Here is a 14,563-nt window from a genome sequence, read left to right on the forward strand (position 1 = left end):
CTGCCAAGTGTTGACTTCGGCGTGGCTTTTAGCCCTCCGTTTCCAGACTGGTTCGTCTGTGGGGATTTTGTAAAAATCCTTCGACAAGAATCACAAAAACGTGTCCAGCGGGTGGTTCCAACTAAGCATACTCTAGACAGTTTCAAAGGACATTTTCATATTGGCATATAACATGTTCGCATAAAGTCTCCAATATACGAAGGTGTGGAATGTGAAGTTCTTAGACTTCATTTCTTCTCAATTCCTTAACTTTCTCTTACTTGTGATAACTGTGTTGGTTTTATTTCAGCCGTGAAAATACCTGCCAAGAAAGCCACTTCCACAAACAAAGATGCTGTCGAAGAGAAAGATGAAGAAGACACCAACAAAATAACAACAACAAAGGTACACTTCATATATTGTTATTATTTTTTCTTTATGTATTGCCTTCATGTTTTTTACTGTTTTGAGACGTCTTTTCTTTCAAGAAAGTCGAAAACCACCACCAACGCCCAAAAAACGAAAGCAAGGAAACCCAAGTTCAGATGACCGAATCAGATGATGGTGATCTCTCATTAGATACCACACAACCAACCAAGAAGAAAAATAAGCAAATGAAGATCTTTGATGCTCTTTCTAAACCAAAAATAAAGGCTACCAAGACCCTAGCAAAGAAGACTTTTACTCCAAGGGTACCTTCCACTGACCCTGAACCACAATCAAAAAAGACTTCGGAACAACTCGAAAGCGACAAATGGAGAACGAGAAAAGAGAAAGAGAGATAAACAGAGAACAAAGAAGAATTATGTGTAGAAGTGAAAATTGATCTGACTTTGAATAGGAATAGGCGTTGTCAATTTAAATACATAAGTGGTAGGCAAGAATGTGGTCAAACTTAATGCTAGAAGTCTAGGGATGTAGATGTTAATGATGACCTAACTTCTATGTGAGTCCCAAGGAACTTATAAATAATTAAGGCTAAAAATGGATAAATCCCTAGTGAAAGTATGAAGGTCAAGAGACAGGAAAATAACCCAAACAATCACGAGTTTATGTAATCCTTACAGAAGAATGGACATCTCACCCTTATAGGTGGGAAACATCCATTAAAAGATTATGCATAACACAATCTCCTGCTCGAAGCATCTCTACCTTACAAACCTCATGCTTGAGAGACTGTGTACAATCCAGTCTCTTATATAAATCATCTCTCCCTTACATGCCTCTTGCTTGAGGGATCGTGTACAATTCAATCTCTCACATAAAGCATCCCGGTCTTATAGGCCTCATGTTTGAGGGACTGTGTACAAGTCCAAAAATTTGTACTGCACCTAACATATGTTCCCGATAACGAATATAGTCAATATGTAGATAAAATATTTAAGACATATTAATAGCCATAAATTGAGGATCGCAAATAAAGAAGCAAATGAGTTTATTACCATTGATTGGTCTAAGACAGACAAGGAGATATGGATCTTAATAACCCCTCAATTAGTATTATGAATATTGAGCATATCAGATCATACATAAATCGACAACCGTGAGAGGAAAAAGAGAGACACCTTTCAGTACGAAATATACTCAAACATGTATTTGTAATTCTGATTGACTAAATACCAATAAAATTATCAATTAGTGTACATAACATGTACACAATCTTATTGTGAACCATCAATAACTACGTTTTAAAAAAAAATGTTCTTTTTTTCTATCCTTCCTCATCTTCATCACCATCTTTATGCACCTTCATCTAAAACACATAAATTTTAGATATAAAATTTTCTAAAACCCATTACACAATATGACATCAAAATATACGTGTTAGTAAAAGAGAATCACTAATTTCAAGAATAAAAGTGAATTTATTAAAATATATTGCGGTTATTGCTTTTTTTATATTTAATATATGCAATATATTTCATTTTCTCTCAAACATATACAATGGCAAAACACCACCACCGTTGATAACCTCTACGAGATACATACACCTCTAGGAGCAGATGTGTTGCGGTGTCAGATACGTGTTGGCATCTGACACGTATGACACTCATACAAGATATGTCGACAATTCTTACAAATGCTTCAAACAAAAATTTATTTTTTCTTTATTTTAAGACACCTTTACACTTTTTTGTTGAAAAAATCTCACACATCTAAAAGAGTTAAACATGTATTCAACCAATGTAATCAATAAAGAATTAAAGACATTAATTTATTTATAATATTTTCAACTCTTACTTTTAATATTAGATGGATAAATAATCTCAAATACTATCTTATATATAACGGTATCGGTATTCTATATTTTTGAAATTATTAGTGTCAGAGTGTCCGTGTTATGTCATATTTTAATGTCTATGCTGGAGTTCGTGCTTCATAGGACAACATCAACCACACTATTTTTTTCCAGCATTGTTATGCAATGCTTACATAAAAAGCATACACTACACCGTATGCACTATTCAAAAATACGGTGAATAATATCGTGCATAATGAATAATACATGAACAATACATGAATAATGCAGGTGAACAATACACATGTGCGTGAATAGTGTCCGTGCATAATGCATGAACAATGACTTTTTAATAATAAACAAAGTTGGTTAATAAAATGCAAATAATTGGATAATAAAGTGATGAAGTTGATTAATAAATGTCTAAATATTAAAAATAATTTTTAATAATAAATCAAAGTTGATTAATAAGAAATAAAAAGTTGTTTAATAAAATTATGAATTGATTAATATATGTCTAGATATCAAAATAAATTTGAACAATCACTAAAGTTGGTTAACCACACCATTTTATATCGGTATCTCTTAATAAAAAATAAAAAAATAAAAATTTTAAAAATATTATTATAATACAGTGAACAATAAAATAATAATTAAAATTAAGAATAATTAAGGTTAAGAATATCATTTCTCTTTTCTTTTTTTACTCGCATCGTATAACTAAACTTTCTTTTTTATTCACATCTTATATCCACTATGTAATCACAATCCGGAACCCATAACCCAAAACTCTACGACACATAGGCACTAACTCAATTTTGAAACAATGAGAGTGAGTCCGCGTTTTCTTGAGCAGAGGTGTGCTATTTGAACATCTGATTTTCCACAACACAAATATGGTTGAATATAGGGAATAAGGAGTACAGAGAAACACATAGAATATATTTTTTTTAATTTCATTGTTATAAAAATAATAATATAGAAATTTTGATTAAATTCAAAGATTTTTTTTTTAAATATCCAGATTTTTAAAAAAAAATTCAAAAATACACATTTTTTCAAAAAATTTACAAAAATGGGCATTTTTTGCCCTATTTTTGTACATGGGCGCCACCCTAGTTGGCGCCTACCCTTAAGGGTAGGGCAAGTCGCCACTAGGAGTGGCGCCTACACTATATTTATTATTATTTTTTTTTTAATTTTTTTTAATTTTTTTTTTAATTTATTAATTTATATTTATTATAAATTATATTAATTTATATTCATATATATAAATAAAATTATTTACAAGATATATATATATATATATATATATATATATATATATATATATATATATATTTAATTTATATATATATTAATTTAATTTATAAGTAATTAATATTATTTATAAATTTTTGGGAGAATTAGGGTTAATCATGTTAAGGTTAATTAATCAATTATAATTAGGGTTTATTGATCGGTTATAATTAGAGTTTGGTAGTTATGACCTAATTCAAACCCTAATTCCCCATAAGACTAATTAATCAAGTGCGACACTAATTAGGGTTAAGTAGATTGGTGTACAACCTAGATCTTTTCCTATAAATAAAGTGTTATTTCCTTGCATTTTCTTCACCACTATTTCCTATCACTTTCTCTATCAAGTTGAGTTCATGGCATCCCCAAGACCGTCGTCATGGCAGCGAACATCATCAAGGCGGCCAGATCCTGAACCAGTAATCTTAAAAAGGGATGGGCATGTTATTTTCTCGCCTGTGAAACCCCCAATGGAGATGAAATTTTGGAACATCCGTTCGTTGGACCAACTAAAAAGGTCCTTGATGTCTTGGTTAGAGGGAGATTACGAACCTGGTGAAGTCATCAGAAGGATTCAGAGGCTAAGAAGAAGTATCTCATTTGAAACTGGAGAAACGGTATGTTTGTGGGTTGAAGTTGAAAGCGACATTGATTGCATCCAAATGATGCATGGATCAGACGACATAGTGTTAACTGTTGTAATTTCTTAGATTTTAATGGTTGTTTGTCATGTTGTTGTTGTATTTGTTATTGTTCTAGTACTTGTTCTTGTTTTAGTACTTGTTTTTGTTCGAGTATTTGTTTTTGTTTTAGTAATTGGTGTTGTAATGTTAGATGTTTGTGTTTGTTGTTCAAGTGTCATCTTCTATTTGGAATAAAAAGTAAACTTTAATGATAAATAGCATTGGTACACAGATTTATGAATATGAAAACTAAGTTGTGGAACTAGATCCACGATATGGACATTTGTTCTTATTATGCCCTAGTTATCTACATATGCCACACTTCCTCTGCATTTTTTCTGTGACGTCCATTTCAGTTCTAATGCGCCTGCTATTTGGGCGACCACTTTTATTCCGCCGCATCGATTCGTTGTGCCAAACAATTTCCCCGTCATACTCTGGCCAATATGCCTCCAATGCTACCACCGGAAAGGGATTGTCGTATACATTTAGCAATGTTGCAACTTTGTAGATGGGAGACACTAGCGACAATGCATCGAAGTGGCTGTGTGAACATGCTGCAATGACATGGGAACAAGGCATACGATAGGCCTGAAATTGACCACAGTCGCACCAACTGTCTGGTATTAGGACCCTATACTCTTGTCTGGGCAGCCCCTGGTTGTGGTCAATTGTTTCCTTAACACTAAAAGTGTGGCCATGGCGGTCGAATTCCGTAACCCGATGGCTGCTGGCTTTGGCAGATTCCTGCCTCATAAACTTTATGCAGGCATCACTATATACTTGACTCGTCTGTAACACTTCATGCCAGCGCTTCCCTCTTGTTACGAACAATATTGCCATCCGAAAATAGGTCGCACTCACCAAAGCGGTTACCGGGAGGTTACGTATGCCCTTAAAGACGCCATTCATTGATTCCACAAGATTTGTTGTCATGTGGCCCCACCTCACCCCATCGTCGTATGATCTAGTCCACTTTGCTCTGTCGATATTATCAATCCACCTCCCTGCATCAGAATTTGCCAACACTATTTCCCGGCGGTAGTATTGGAATCCAGGTTGGTTTAATGCATACCCCGCGTTTATCAAATTTTACTTCAAGAAATTATCTTTGAACTCCCGTACAAAATTTTGAGCAATATGCCTGATGCAGTAGACATGCGTAGACGGGGGGTCATGCCAACCATTTGCTGGATTATTGTATGCACTGTCTATAGAAGCGTGCCTGTCAGAAATCACACAGATGCCAGCTTGTGGAGTCACGTGCGTTCGAAGATTCTTAAGGAAGAAACTCCAAGCAGCATCCGTTTCTCCTTCAACCAATGCAAAGGCTATTGGGAAAATATTAGAATTTCCATCTTGTGCGACCGCCATCAGTAACGATCCTTTGTATTTCCCATACAGCCAAGTTCCATCAACTTGAACAAGTGGTTTGCAGAATGTGAAACCGATGATGCAGGGACGGAATGCCCATAAAAGTCTATGGAATATTCCATTACCTTCTAGACGAGTTCCATCAGGGGATTGTGCCGGCAAGGTCTCCATTATAGAAACCGTCCCAGGTGAATACAAATGTAGCACAGCCAGGTAGCGCGGAAGTTGTTTGTATGATTCCTCCCAATTACCGCATACCAGTTCAATTGCCTTGGTTTTCGCTAACCAAGCCTTTCTGTATGACAGTGTATATTTGAAAACAACCACACAATGGGAGATAATAGTTTTGACCTTGAGTGGCGGGTCAGCCTCAACAAGAGGTAATATGGAATGGCAGATCATATCATGGCTAAGTTTGCGATGATCCTGTGCCATGTTTGTGTTGACGCAAGTGTGAGCTTGAGAAATGGACCCTATCACCCACGCATTATGTTTCTTCTTGTACGATGCCATCGACCTATACCCACACTCCGGATTTTTGCATACAATAACGTATCTTTCCGGATTTGATTTGTTAACATCGTAGTCAACACAGTTTTTCAAGTGCCAGTTCTTTATTGCTAACAGACACTCTTCCTTGGTCCGAAATTGGTCACCCTTCTTTAACTCCTCATCAGACCTCATATATGGGTTGTAGAACATATCTGATGAGGGCTCATCCTCGCCCAAGTTAAGGGTTGTGAAGTGCGCAGGCGGTGAGTAGCGTTGCGTTATAGGTATTTGAACTTGGTCTTCGTCTTCGGAATCACGGTTCACCAAGTCATCAACCACGTCTTCTGCATCATCAACCACATCGTCTTCAACGTGGTGTTCAACATCTTGTTCGTCATCAATCACAGGATCAATAACCTGTGACTGAATATTCTGAGTTGGTTGAAATTGTTCCAACACAATGTACAACACTATATATTCGTAACCAGAATACTCATGGTTACGAAACATGTATTGTGCCTCCATGTCATTTTGAATCAATGACTTATAAAACTTGACTGAGTTATTTTCAGAAAAAAAAGGTTGTTGATAAAAAATTTGGGACACGGGTTGTCTAAGTTTGGACTCAATCTTTTTTTTCAGATAAGAGAAGTCAGCTCCTCTATTTAGACAAAAACGAGTGCAATCGGTGTTTCTAAATAGGAAGCCAGACATTTCACATTCATAAGTCTCACCATTGACGTGAGCTTTGATTTTGTATTGTGATGAAGATGCCATGATATGTGAGGGTTTTGTGAAGATTTTGTGAAGATATATGTGAAGATATTTTGAAGATATATGTGAAGATATTGTGAATACCATTGTGAAAATGTGTGTGAATATTTATACTACCACCAAGTCTGCAACCAAGCCCACACATCTTTGCATGCTTGTCTTCAACCAAGCCTTCCCCAAGAGTAGCGCATGCAAAACTTGGACACGTGTAACGCATGCAAAAATTTGGGTAGGAGGAAGGCATGCAAAGTTGGCTGAGAATCTTGCAGGCTAGGTGGAGCTGCATGCATGTCTTCACATAAGACACGTCTACTGCATGCATCAGTCTTGCAGACTAGGTGGAGTTGCATGCATGTAATAATTTTGACACGTCTACTGCATGCACCAGTAGGTCAACAATAGCTGTAATACTCATTATAGTTGTAATACTCATATTTTCAGAAAATTTATAAATAATATTAATTACTTATAAATTAAATTAATATATATATAAAAATTAAATTAATATATATATAAATTAATAATATATATATATATATATATATATATATATATATATCTTATAAATAATTTTATTTATATATATGTATTAATATAAATTAATATAATTTATAATAAATATAAATTAATAAATTAAAAAAAATTAAAAAAAAACATATTAAAAATAAAAATAAAAAAATAAATTGAGTGTAGGCGCCACTCCTAGTGGCGACTTGCCCTACCCTTAAGGGTAGGCGCCAACTAGGGTGGCGTCCAAGTACAAAATAGGGCAAAAAATGCCCATTTTTATAATTTTTTTGAAAAAATATGTATTTTTGAATTTTTTTTTTAAAAATCTGAATATTAAAAAAAAAAATTCAAATTCAAATACATTTGAAGAACTTAGTAATTTTAATTTTAATATCTATGTTTTATATTTTTTTTCTTTCATATTTTAACAAACATTACTATTGCTGGCGTGGTGTGAGTACGACCGACTCGGTGCATCTCACTCTACTCCTCGTTTTCAACAATCAGGTTCATCACTCTTTCTTTCAATTATGCTTTTTCCTTTGTTCTCGATCGTTCCTATTTCCCTATTTCTTGCTACAATGTGTTTGTTAACAACTTGTTTTTTTCGCAGTACAATAAAAAAATGAGTCACGGCGAGGAAGACAAAGAAAATTCAGTTGTTGTTGAAAAAGTGGGAGGCAGATCATCAATCACAAGCTGCTTATCAAGATATCCCATCAAATTCATCTCACCCAAAAAGGTTCTTTTCATTTTTAACTATCATTATCAATGTTGATAATTATCAATTACTTGTTAGGTTAGTTTTTTATCATTCACCAGATTTTAACCCTAGTTGTAACAAATTTCTGTGTTTTTTTTTAAAATTATTGCATAGGTTGGTCCTTCCAATATTGATGCAGTGTGGGTTTATATTCTCAATTATGGAGGTGGAATTGTATCAGTAAGTTTTATTATCTCTTTCAAGCTCTCTTTTCTGCTCTGAAGCACAGGTATTCCATTTTAGATAAAGTACTTTTTTTAAATTTTTTTTTTGGAAGGTATAATTTGAGCTTATTTTACTAAGTAAAAATTAGGTTAATTATTCTATTTATAAATAAAAAAAGTTATTTCACAACCAAGTTCTTCATCTTCTGGGGAGAGAAATTGGAGCACAATTAGATTTATTCACTCATTTCTCTCGATGAACCTGAGCTAGAAGCAACTCTTTTAATGATATTGGAGAGGAAAATATTGATATTAAGCCATGATTTCATGATTTATGGATACTTTTTAAGTATGATTTATTTATGTTATTGAATAGATATTAACTTTTTTTAAACAAATTATTTTGTAATTTTAATGTTTTGTTGTTATTTAAACAATATAACTCCTTTATTATTTTTATAATTGTATTTAAAAAAATTATACTAACATAGCCGTACTTTAATTTTTCTAAAAATACCGTACTCCGTACCAGTACCTATACAACGCAGCTTTTCTGCATATGATTTTCTACTTGTGTTTGCCTTGTGAGCATGGTCATCAATAAGAATCATTGTGTATCTATTTTGGACAACTTGGGAGCATAAACCCCGATTCATTCTGATGAATAGCGCCCTCGACGTTTGTGTAGTCAATCACTTGTTTTATAAACTCGGTAGCTAACCATTTATGTTTGTGTCATTTTGATTTATGATGTGGATGTTGAATTATTTTCAAGTTCATATAGGGTATATTCGCTTATGTTTTTTGTGTTTGTTAGCTGTTTGTTTTAACTAAAATGCCATATTTAATGGATCATGTATCGCATGTTTAAAATGAAAATTGATTCTTGGTTCAGAAAATATGTCTTCTGATTCACAATTTCAATCTCGATTTGATAACCGTGCTTGTGAGGTGCAGGGTGATCACATTTCGTGCAAGTTTTCTGTTGGAGATGCTTGCACCATGGTGTTAACTACCCAAGGATCTACTAAGGTCAACTATTTTCCCCCCTTTTATTGATTTGCTATTTTTTTTTCTTCTTTTAAATGATTTATTGATGCTTCCATTTGGGGCAGACACATATGACTATCACATTATCTCTTTGATTAGTTGTTTTTGGTCAGGGTGAATTTTGGTTTTTAGCTCATCTTATCTTTAAGTTATTGATGATACTATAATTTCTTTGTAGGTCTATAAATCGGTGGGATCTAAGTGTTCTCATCAAATATTAGAGGTAAAAACACTGTGTCTTTCTCTTGAATTTCTTGTATTCTTTACTTGGCTTGTCATTTTCGTGATAAAAAACGAATTAGCATTGGTTGATTTTCCATTCACTATACCTTATGGTTAGTAAGATTTATGGTTGTGGCATGAGAGTTGCTCCCTCCATTCCATAACTGTCGACGTTTAAGGTTTGTGCATAGATTAAAAGAAATTTAATTGATGTATTGTAGAGTAATCTTCTATCTGTACTAAAAGACTCATATTTAGTCCCTATTAGTAGTTCGCTACATCAACCTCTTTGAAAGTTAAGACATTCCCGATCTAGCTATAATCTCTATGTTATTTTAAATAATTACAGTTGGAAAAGAAAAAAAAAATTATTCTTGGATTTCTTAAACATCGATAGTTTTTTAAACGGAAGGAGTATAATTTTGTTGAGATTCTAATATTTTGAGTTTATGTCTTTTTTTTACATGATACACTTATGTTTCAAGAAAATTTCATCACCTTTCTTTTGTTATGGTTAGGATTTGAATATTTTGGTAGGCTATTATAGTTATTTGTTTCATGTAAATTCCAATTAATAAGTAAAATTCTTTATAGTTATCACTGTCAGATTTGACTGTCCGGCTTTATCAGTTCCATGTGACAACTGACAACAGTTAAATTCATCTGTGTAGTAGGCTAGAGTAGGAAGCAATGCACTTTTGGCCATCATTCCAGATCCTGTAACATGTTTTTCTACCGCAAGATATTATCAGAAACAAGTCTTCACCGTGTCTTCAGACTCAAATTTGGTCATTGTTGATTGGATTACTAGTGGGCGTCATGAAAGTGGAGAAAAATGGGATTTTGATCTTTATAGAAGCACAAATAATATTTTCTTTGATGATGGTCAACCTTTGTTTCTGGATACGGTAATAGTGTTTTTAACTTTTTATGTTGTCCTTGGTTATGCTTGTTACCAATTGTACTTCCAAATTGTTTGAGCTTGGAGGATGTATACTTTGTTAAAATTATCTTATTCTCTATTTAAGCCTTGTTTTCCTTCTTATGTTATTTCTTAGCTTCCCCTTGTAATTTTCTCATATTCTGTGATGTCAATTTTTGGAGTATCTTAGTAAATGCATGAAGTCGTCCTGCATGTACTGCATGCATACTGTTCTTTAAGATGGAAAAATAAACCTTCAACATTTATATGACTGAAAAATAGTCAGGACATTATCTTTTATAGGTTTATTAGTTAATCTCGTCTAGAGGACTAATTTCCAGTGATGCAGATATTATTAAATTCAGAGAAATAACTATGCTAGTTTAAAAATCACGAACTTTAGACTATATAATGAGAAGCATGGTTTATACACAACCATTGTTAATGATATATATTTTAACCATCTTGACACCTCTCACTTTAGCTCCTAACATGTTCTTGTAATTCAAACGAAGAAGATAGGCATATCATTCAGACCCTGTGCAAGAATGTGGAATCTTGTCAGGAGCGGAAAATGATAACCTTCAAATCTAGCAGCCTATGTCACTTTTGTATCTTTCTTTCTTCAATACAGGGTATTGTACCAATTTCTTACCTGAAATTACATTTAGTTAAAATGAAAGCATTCGAAGTTTTCTGCATATGTTGCTCTTAAATCTCTTTCCTTTCATTTATGGTACATTGACAACATGCCTCTTGCGCTAGCTTGAACTTTGAATTTAATCAATTTATTTAGTTACGAGAGATTTTGGAAAAGGACAATTTGGTACATCTTTTATTGATATTGGTATCCTTTCCTTTCTATTTTTCTACTTAATTTGGCTTCTTGTCACAAACAGATGTTACTAGAGAAAGACTCATTTGGTCGTGTGAAGGAACACATGTTGGACTACCAAGTAATTGCAATGATTGTGCTCCTAGGGTGAGTGGTTTGTATTGCCATATTTATTCTGGATTATTGTGTTATGTATGACATGCTTTATAATTTTAGGCCAAAGATGCAGTTTATCCAGAATCTAGTGCAAGATAACGTGAAAAGAATTATGACCGAGCAATTACAGAATCCTTCAGCTGCATTGAGTCACCAAAAAAGCAAGGCTGACTTTTTCATGACAAAGCCATCCCTGGTGGCTTCTTGCAGCGTGTTTGGTCCCAAGGTAAGTTATAAATTAGTATCAGAGTTATTGTTTTTATTTTTGACATATTTTGTTTACTATTTAGAACTCGTGGTAAGTGTCGGGTTACCATGCAATGATTCTGAATTTGCTCCATTCACTCTGTCCATTTATGAGAGGTAGACACAAGTGATAGATTAGTGAAACCCATAATGGGTCATACTAATCTATCACTTGTGTCTATCTTTCATAAATGGAGCGTAGATAAACAAAGCAAATCCGGGCTGTCCTACGACATATCATTAGCTCTTTTGTTTTCACGGCATAATGAATGATGCTATGATTGGTTACCCAGCCTTTCATGACTATGTAATGTGGGCTACTTATGAATGTTGCTGGCTGCAACTGCATTTTGTGTGCAGAAAATTGGTCTTATTGTTCGAGTGGCTTCCGTGACAACTGAGTCCGTTTACAAGTTTCTTCGACATCAGTTGGCTCCCTTGGAACCAATGATTGGAGTGCCACCTTACAGGTAGAGTAGTGTTAATTGCAGACATGTATGTGTAAAAGAATATGTATGTTATATATTTACTTACGGTAATAAATCTCCCCTCTATTTAAAATGGTGCTAAACTTCATCTAACTGAAGCCAAATTGTGAACCTTGTATGACTTCTCTTGCCTTGCTGGTAAACTTGCAACTCTTGTTCATCTTTTACTTCCTGGGTCTTGGACATGCTATTAGGCAAAAAACTCAGTTAGTTTATGTGTGCCCTTGACCTGAATCACCAACATCATCCTTACAGTTTTACAGAGTATCAATTCTGTTGCTATTTGGTTTGAACAAGGCACATTGCATGTCGTTGCCTTCACTATGATACAATACCCCTGTTGAAGGACAGAGGACTTGGTAAAATTACTAAATTACATTTGAAGTTTGAGTTTCTCGACTTCCTTAGGGTTAATATCCTCCCCACAGCCCTTGTTATTTTCTGGATTATAAATACTCTTATCAATTATCATTCTTTGATTTTACAGGTATCAGTTATCATAGTTCATAATGTCCTAACATTGATCATAACTAAATCTAATGACTAATAATACTAGATATTCTAATAACCTGTAGCATTTTTCCCTACAGAAATAGTGTATTTATTTATAAGTTCTGACTATATTTTGGAACGTAAAAATTGATCAACATTCAATATCACTCCAACCAAAGCCTACATGGCTAGAGTTTCTTAGGCAACTTATTTTAAGGGGCCATGCCTACATGGACAAATCAATTCACCTCCGCACTTTCAAGTACAGTAGCTCAAATTTTGATTCTATAACTAACATGCATGCAATCTTTTATGGGCATTACTTTATCTATCCCATGGAGTCCACCGTAGTGAAAAGTCACAAAAACTTTTATATTTAGTTGATGCATTTTTGGATGTATTAAAATCCACACCCCAACACCTTAGTGAATGAGACACTATTTTGCTTATAAATATCTTTGAAGATACATCTCCGTAATAATTTTTATTTTAAAATTAAGAGTTTTAAGTTCAGTGAATTTTACGGAGATATATCTTCAGATATGTTTTAATAGATATACCTTGCGTCAGAACCTTCTCCATTTCCTTATTTATTTTCAATACTTTCAAAAAACACTCTAGGGCTCGTGAGCAAGAACCGACAAGGCCATTTTTAAGCTTCAACACTACTTCTATCTCATTGCAATCAATCACATTATATTTCATTCACTCCACTCAAGCTTTTGCACAACAACGCTCAATCGATGATTTTCTATTTTATTTTTATTTTTGAGTTATGCATATTTTAGGTAAAATAGGGTATTTGAAATGCATTAGTTTTGTATTTACATTCAAAATAGGTAGTTTGTATAGACATGCATAGATAATTGTTAATGTTCAAGTGATTTTATGAGTTTTCTTCATTTTTTGGAATCACGCATTTTTACTGAGATGCATCTTTGATATTTGTCTTTTTTGTTTTACAAAGATGTATCTTTGGATTTGACTTCATTGATTTTGAATATGATTATGTGGTTTGTATTATAGGAACAATGGCTGAAAATTAGGACAGATTGGTGCGCAATCGTGTATTCTAACATGCGTCAGTTCGTAGGGAGAGGATAGTGCACTCGAAGCCACGAGTTGGTGCTAGTTCATTTGACGCTGAAGCATCGACTTCACATGGTCGCGTGTCACAAACTTCTACCTCCCGAGGGCACGTATCTCATGCCGACCCTCCAACTTATAAAGCCCGTGAAGCTCAACAGGAGAAACCTGTTGCTGTTGCTGCTCCCGTTCCTGATAATTTTTGAAGAGGTCCTTATGACACCTCCTCACTACCTCTTTATGCAGAACATGCTGCTAGGCATGTGTGAGAAGGAGAGGCGTATTTATTTACTTTTACGTTACATTTGTTTCATACTAATTGAGTTGCAATTGATGTTGATATATTTATTTTTACAAGAGCGTGAAATGATAAAATATGTAAACCATGCCATGGAGATTTTGAACCAGAAACATAATGTAAATGCATGGTTTTAAGATGTAGTTTGTTACTTTTGACGGGCAAGTTTACGCGCCACTAGATACATGACCATTAACCATGACATGTTGGTGAGTTTTGTGGAGAGATGACACGATAAGATGTCATCTTTCCACATCCTCATGGTGAGATGTCCATCACCCTTGATGATGTTTCATGCCTTCTACATCTTCCGATTAGGAAAAGATTACTAAATCATTTTCGAATGATCAAATCTGAGGCACTTGAATTGAGGGTAAACTATTTGGGAGAAGACTCGAATGAGGCCTAAGAGGAGCTTGATGTCATGAAAGGCGTTCATGTTTGATTTTGGTACCTGGAGGAACTATACAAATAGCACTTGGCTGAGCCAG

The 14,563-nt window shown here is 34.1% G+C and overlaps 1 protein-coding gene across 2 annotated transcripts; it reads left to right on the forward strand.

The window, feature by feature from the left end:
• The first annotated feature begins 7,763 nt into the window (after positions 1–7,763).
• Positions 7,764–14,157, forward strand: LOC127097932 (urease accessory protein D). 2 transcript variants are annotated; one of them, XM_051036422.1, is made up of 10 exons: positions 7,764–7,857; positions 7,964–8,092; positions 8,228–8,293; positions 9,235–9,309; positions 9,506–9,550; positions 10,224–10,457; positions 11,371–11,453; positions 11,523–11,688; positions 12,069–12,178; positions 13,715–14,157. In XM_051036422.1, exons 2-10 carry the CDS (start codon positions 7,976–7,978, stop codon positions 13,725–13,727), a joined length of 909 nt encoding a protein of 302 aa, XP_050892379.1. In that variant the 5' UTR covers positions 7,764–7,857; positions 7,964–7,975; the 3' UTR covers positions 13,728–14,157. The 2 variants fall into 2 exon arrangements, with proteins under 2 accessions (XP_050892379.1, XP_050892380.1); XM_051036423.1 differs by lacking the exon at positions 13,715–14,157 and having other exon boundaries at positions 11,921–12,363.
• Positions 14,158–14,563: the final 406 nt, after the last annotated feature.

Source organism: Lathyrus oleraceus, chromosome 6 (assembly GCF_024323335.1).
Source record: "Lathyrus oleraceus cultivar Zhongwan6 chromosome 6, CAAS_Psat_ZW6_1.0, whole genome shotgun sequence".
Classification (NCBI taxonomy): domain Eukaryota; kingdom Viridiplantae; phylum Streptophyta; class Magnoliopsida; order Fabales; family Fabaceae; genus Lathyrus; species Lathyrus oleraceus.

Bases quoted from the DNA above. Each gene is read 5' to 3' on its own strand.
- LOC127097932 (XM_051036422.1), top strand. From the start codon at position 7,976: ATGAGTCACGGCGAGGAAGACAAAGAAAATTCAGTTGTTGTTGAAAAA. The intron at 9,551-10,223 runs GTAAAAACACTG...TCTGTGTAGTAG, and splicing joins GTTCTCATCAAATATTAGAG to GCTAGAGTAGGAAGCAATGC. The intron at 11,454-11,522 runs GTGAGTGGTTTG...TTATAATTTTAG, and splicing joins GCAATGATTGTGCTCCTAGG to GCCAAAGATGCAGTTTATCC.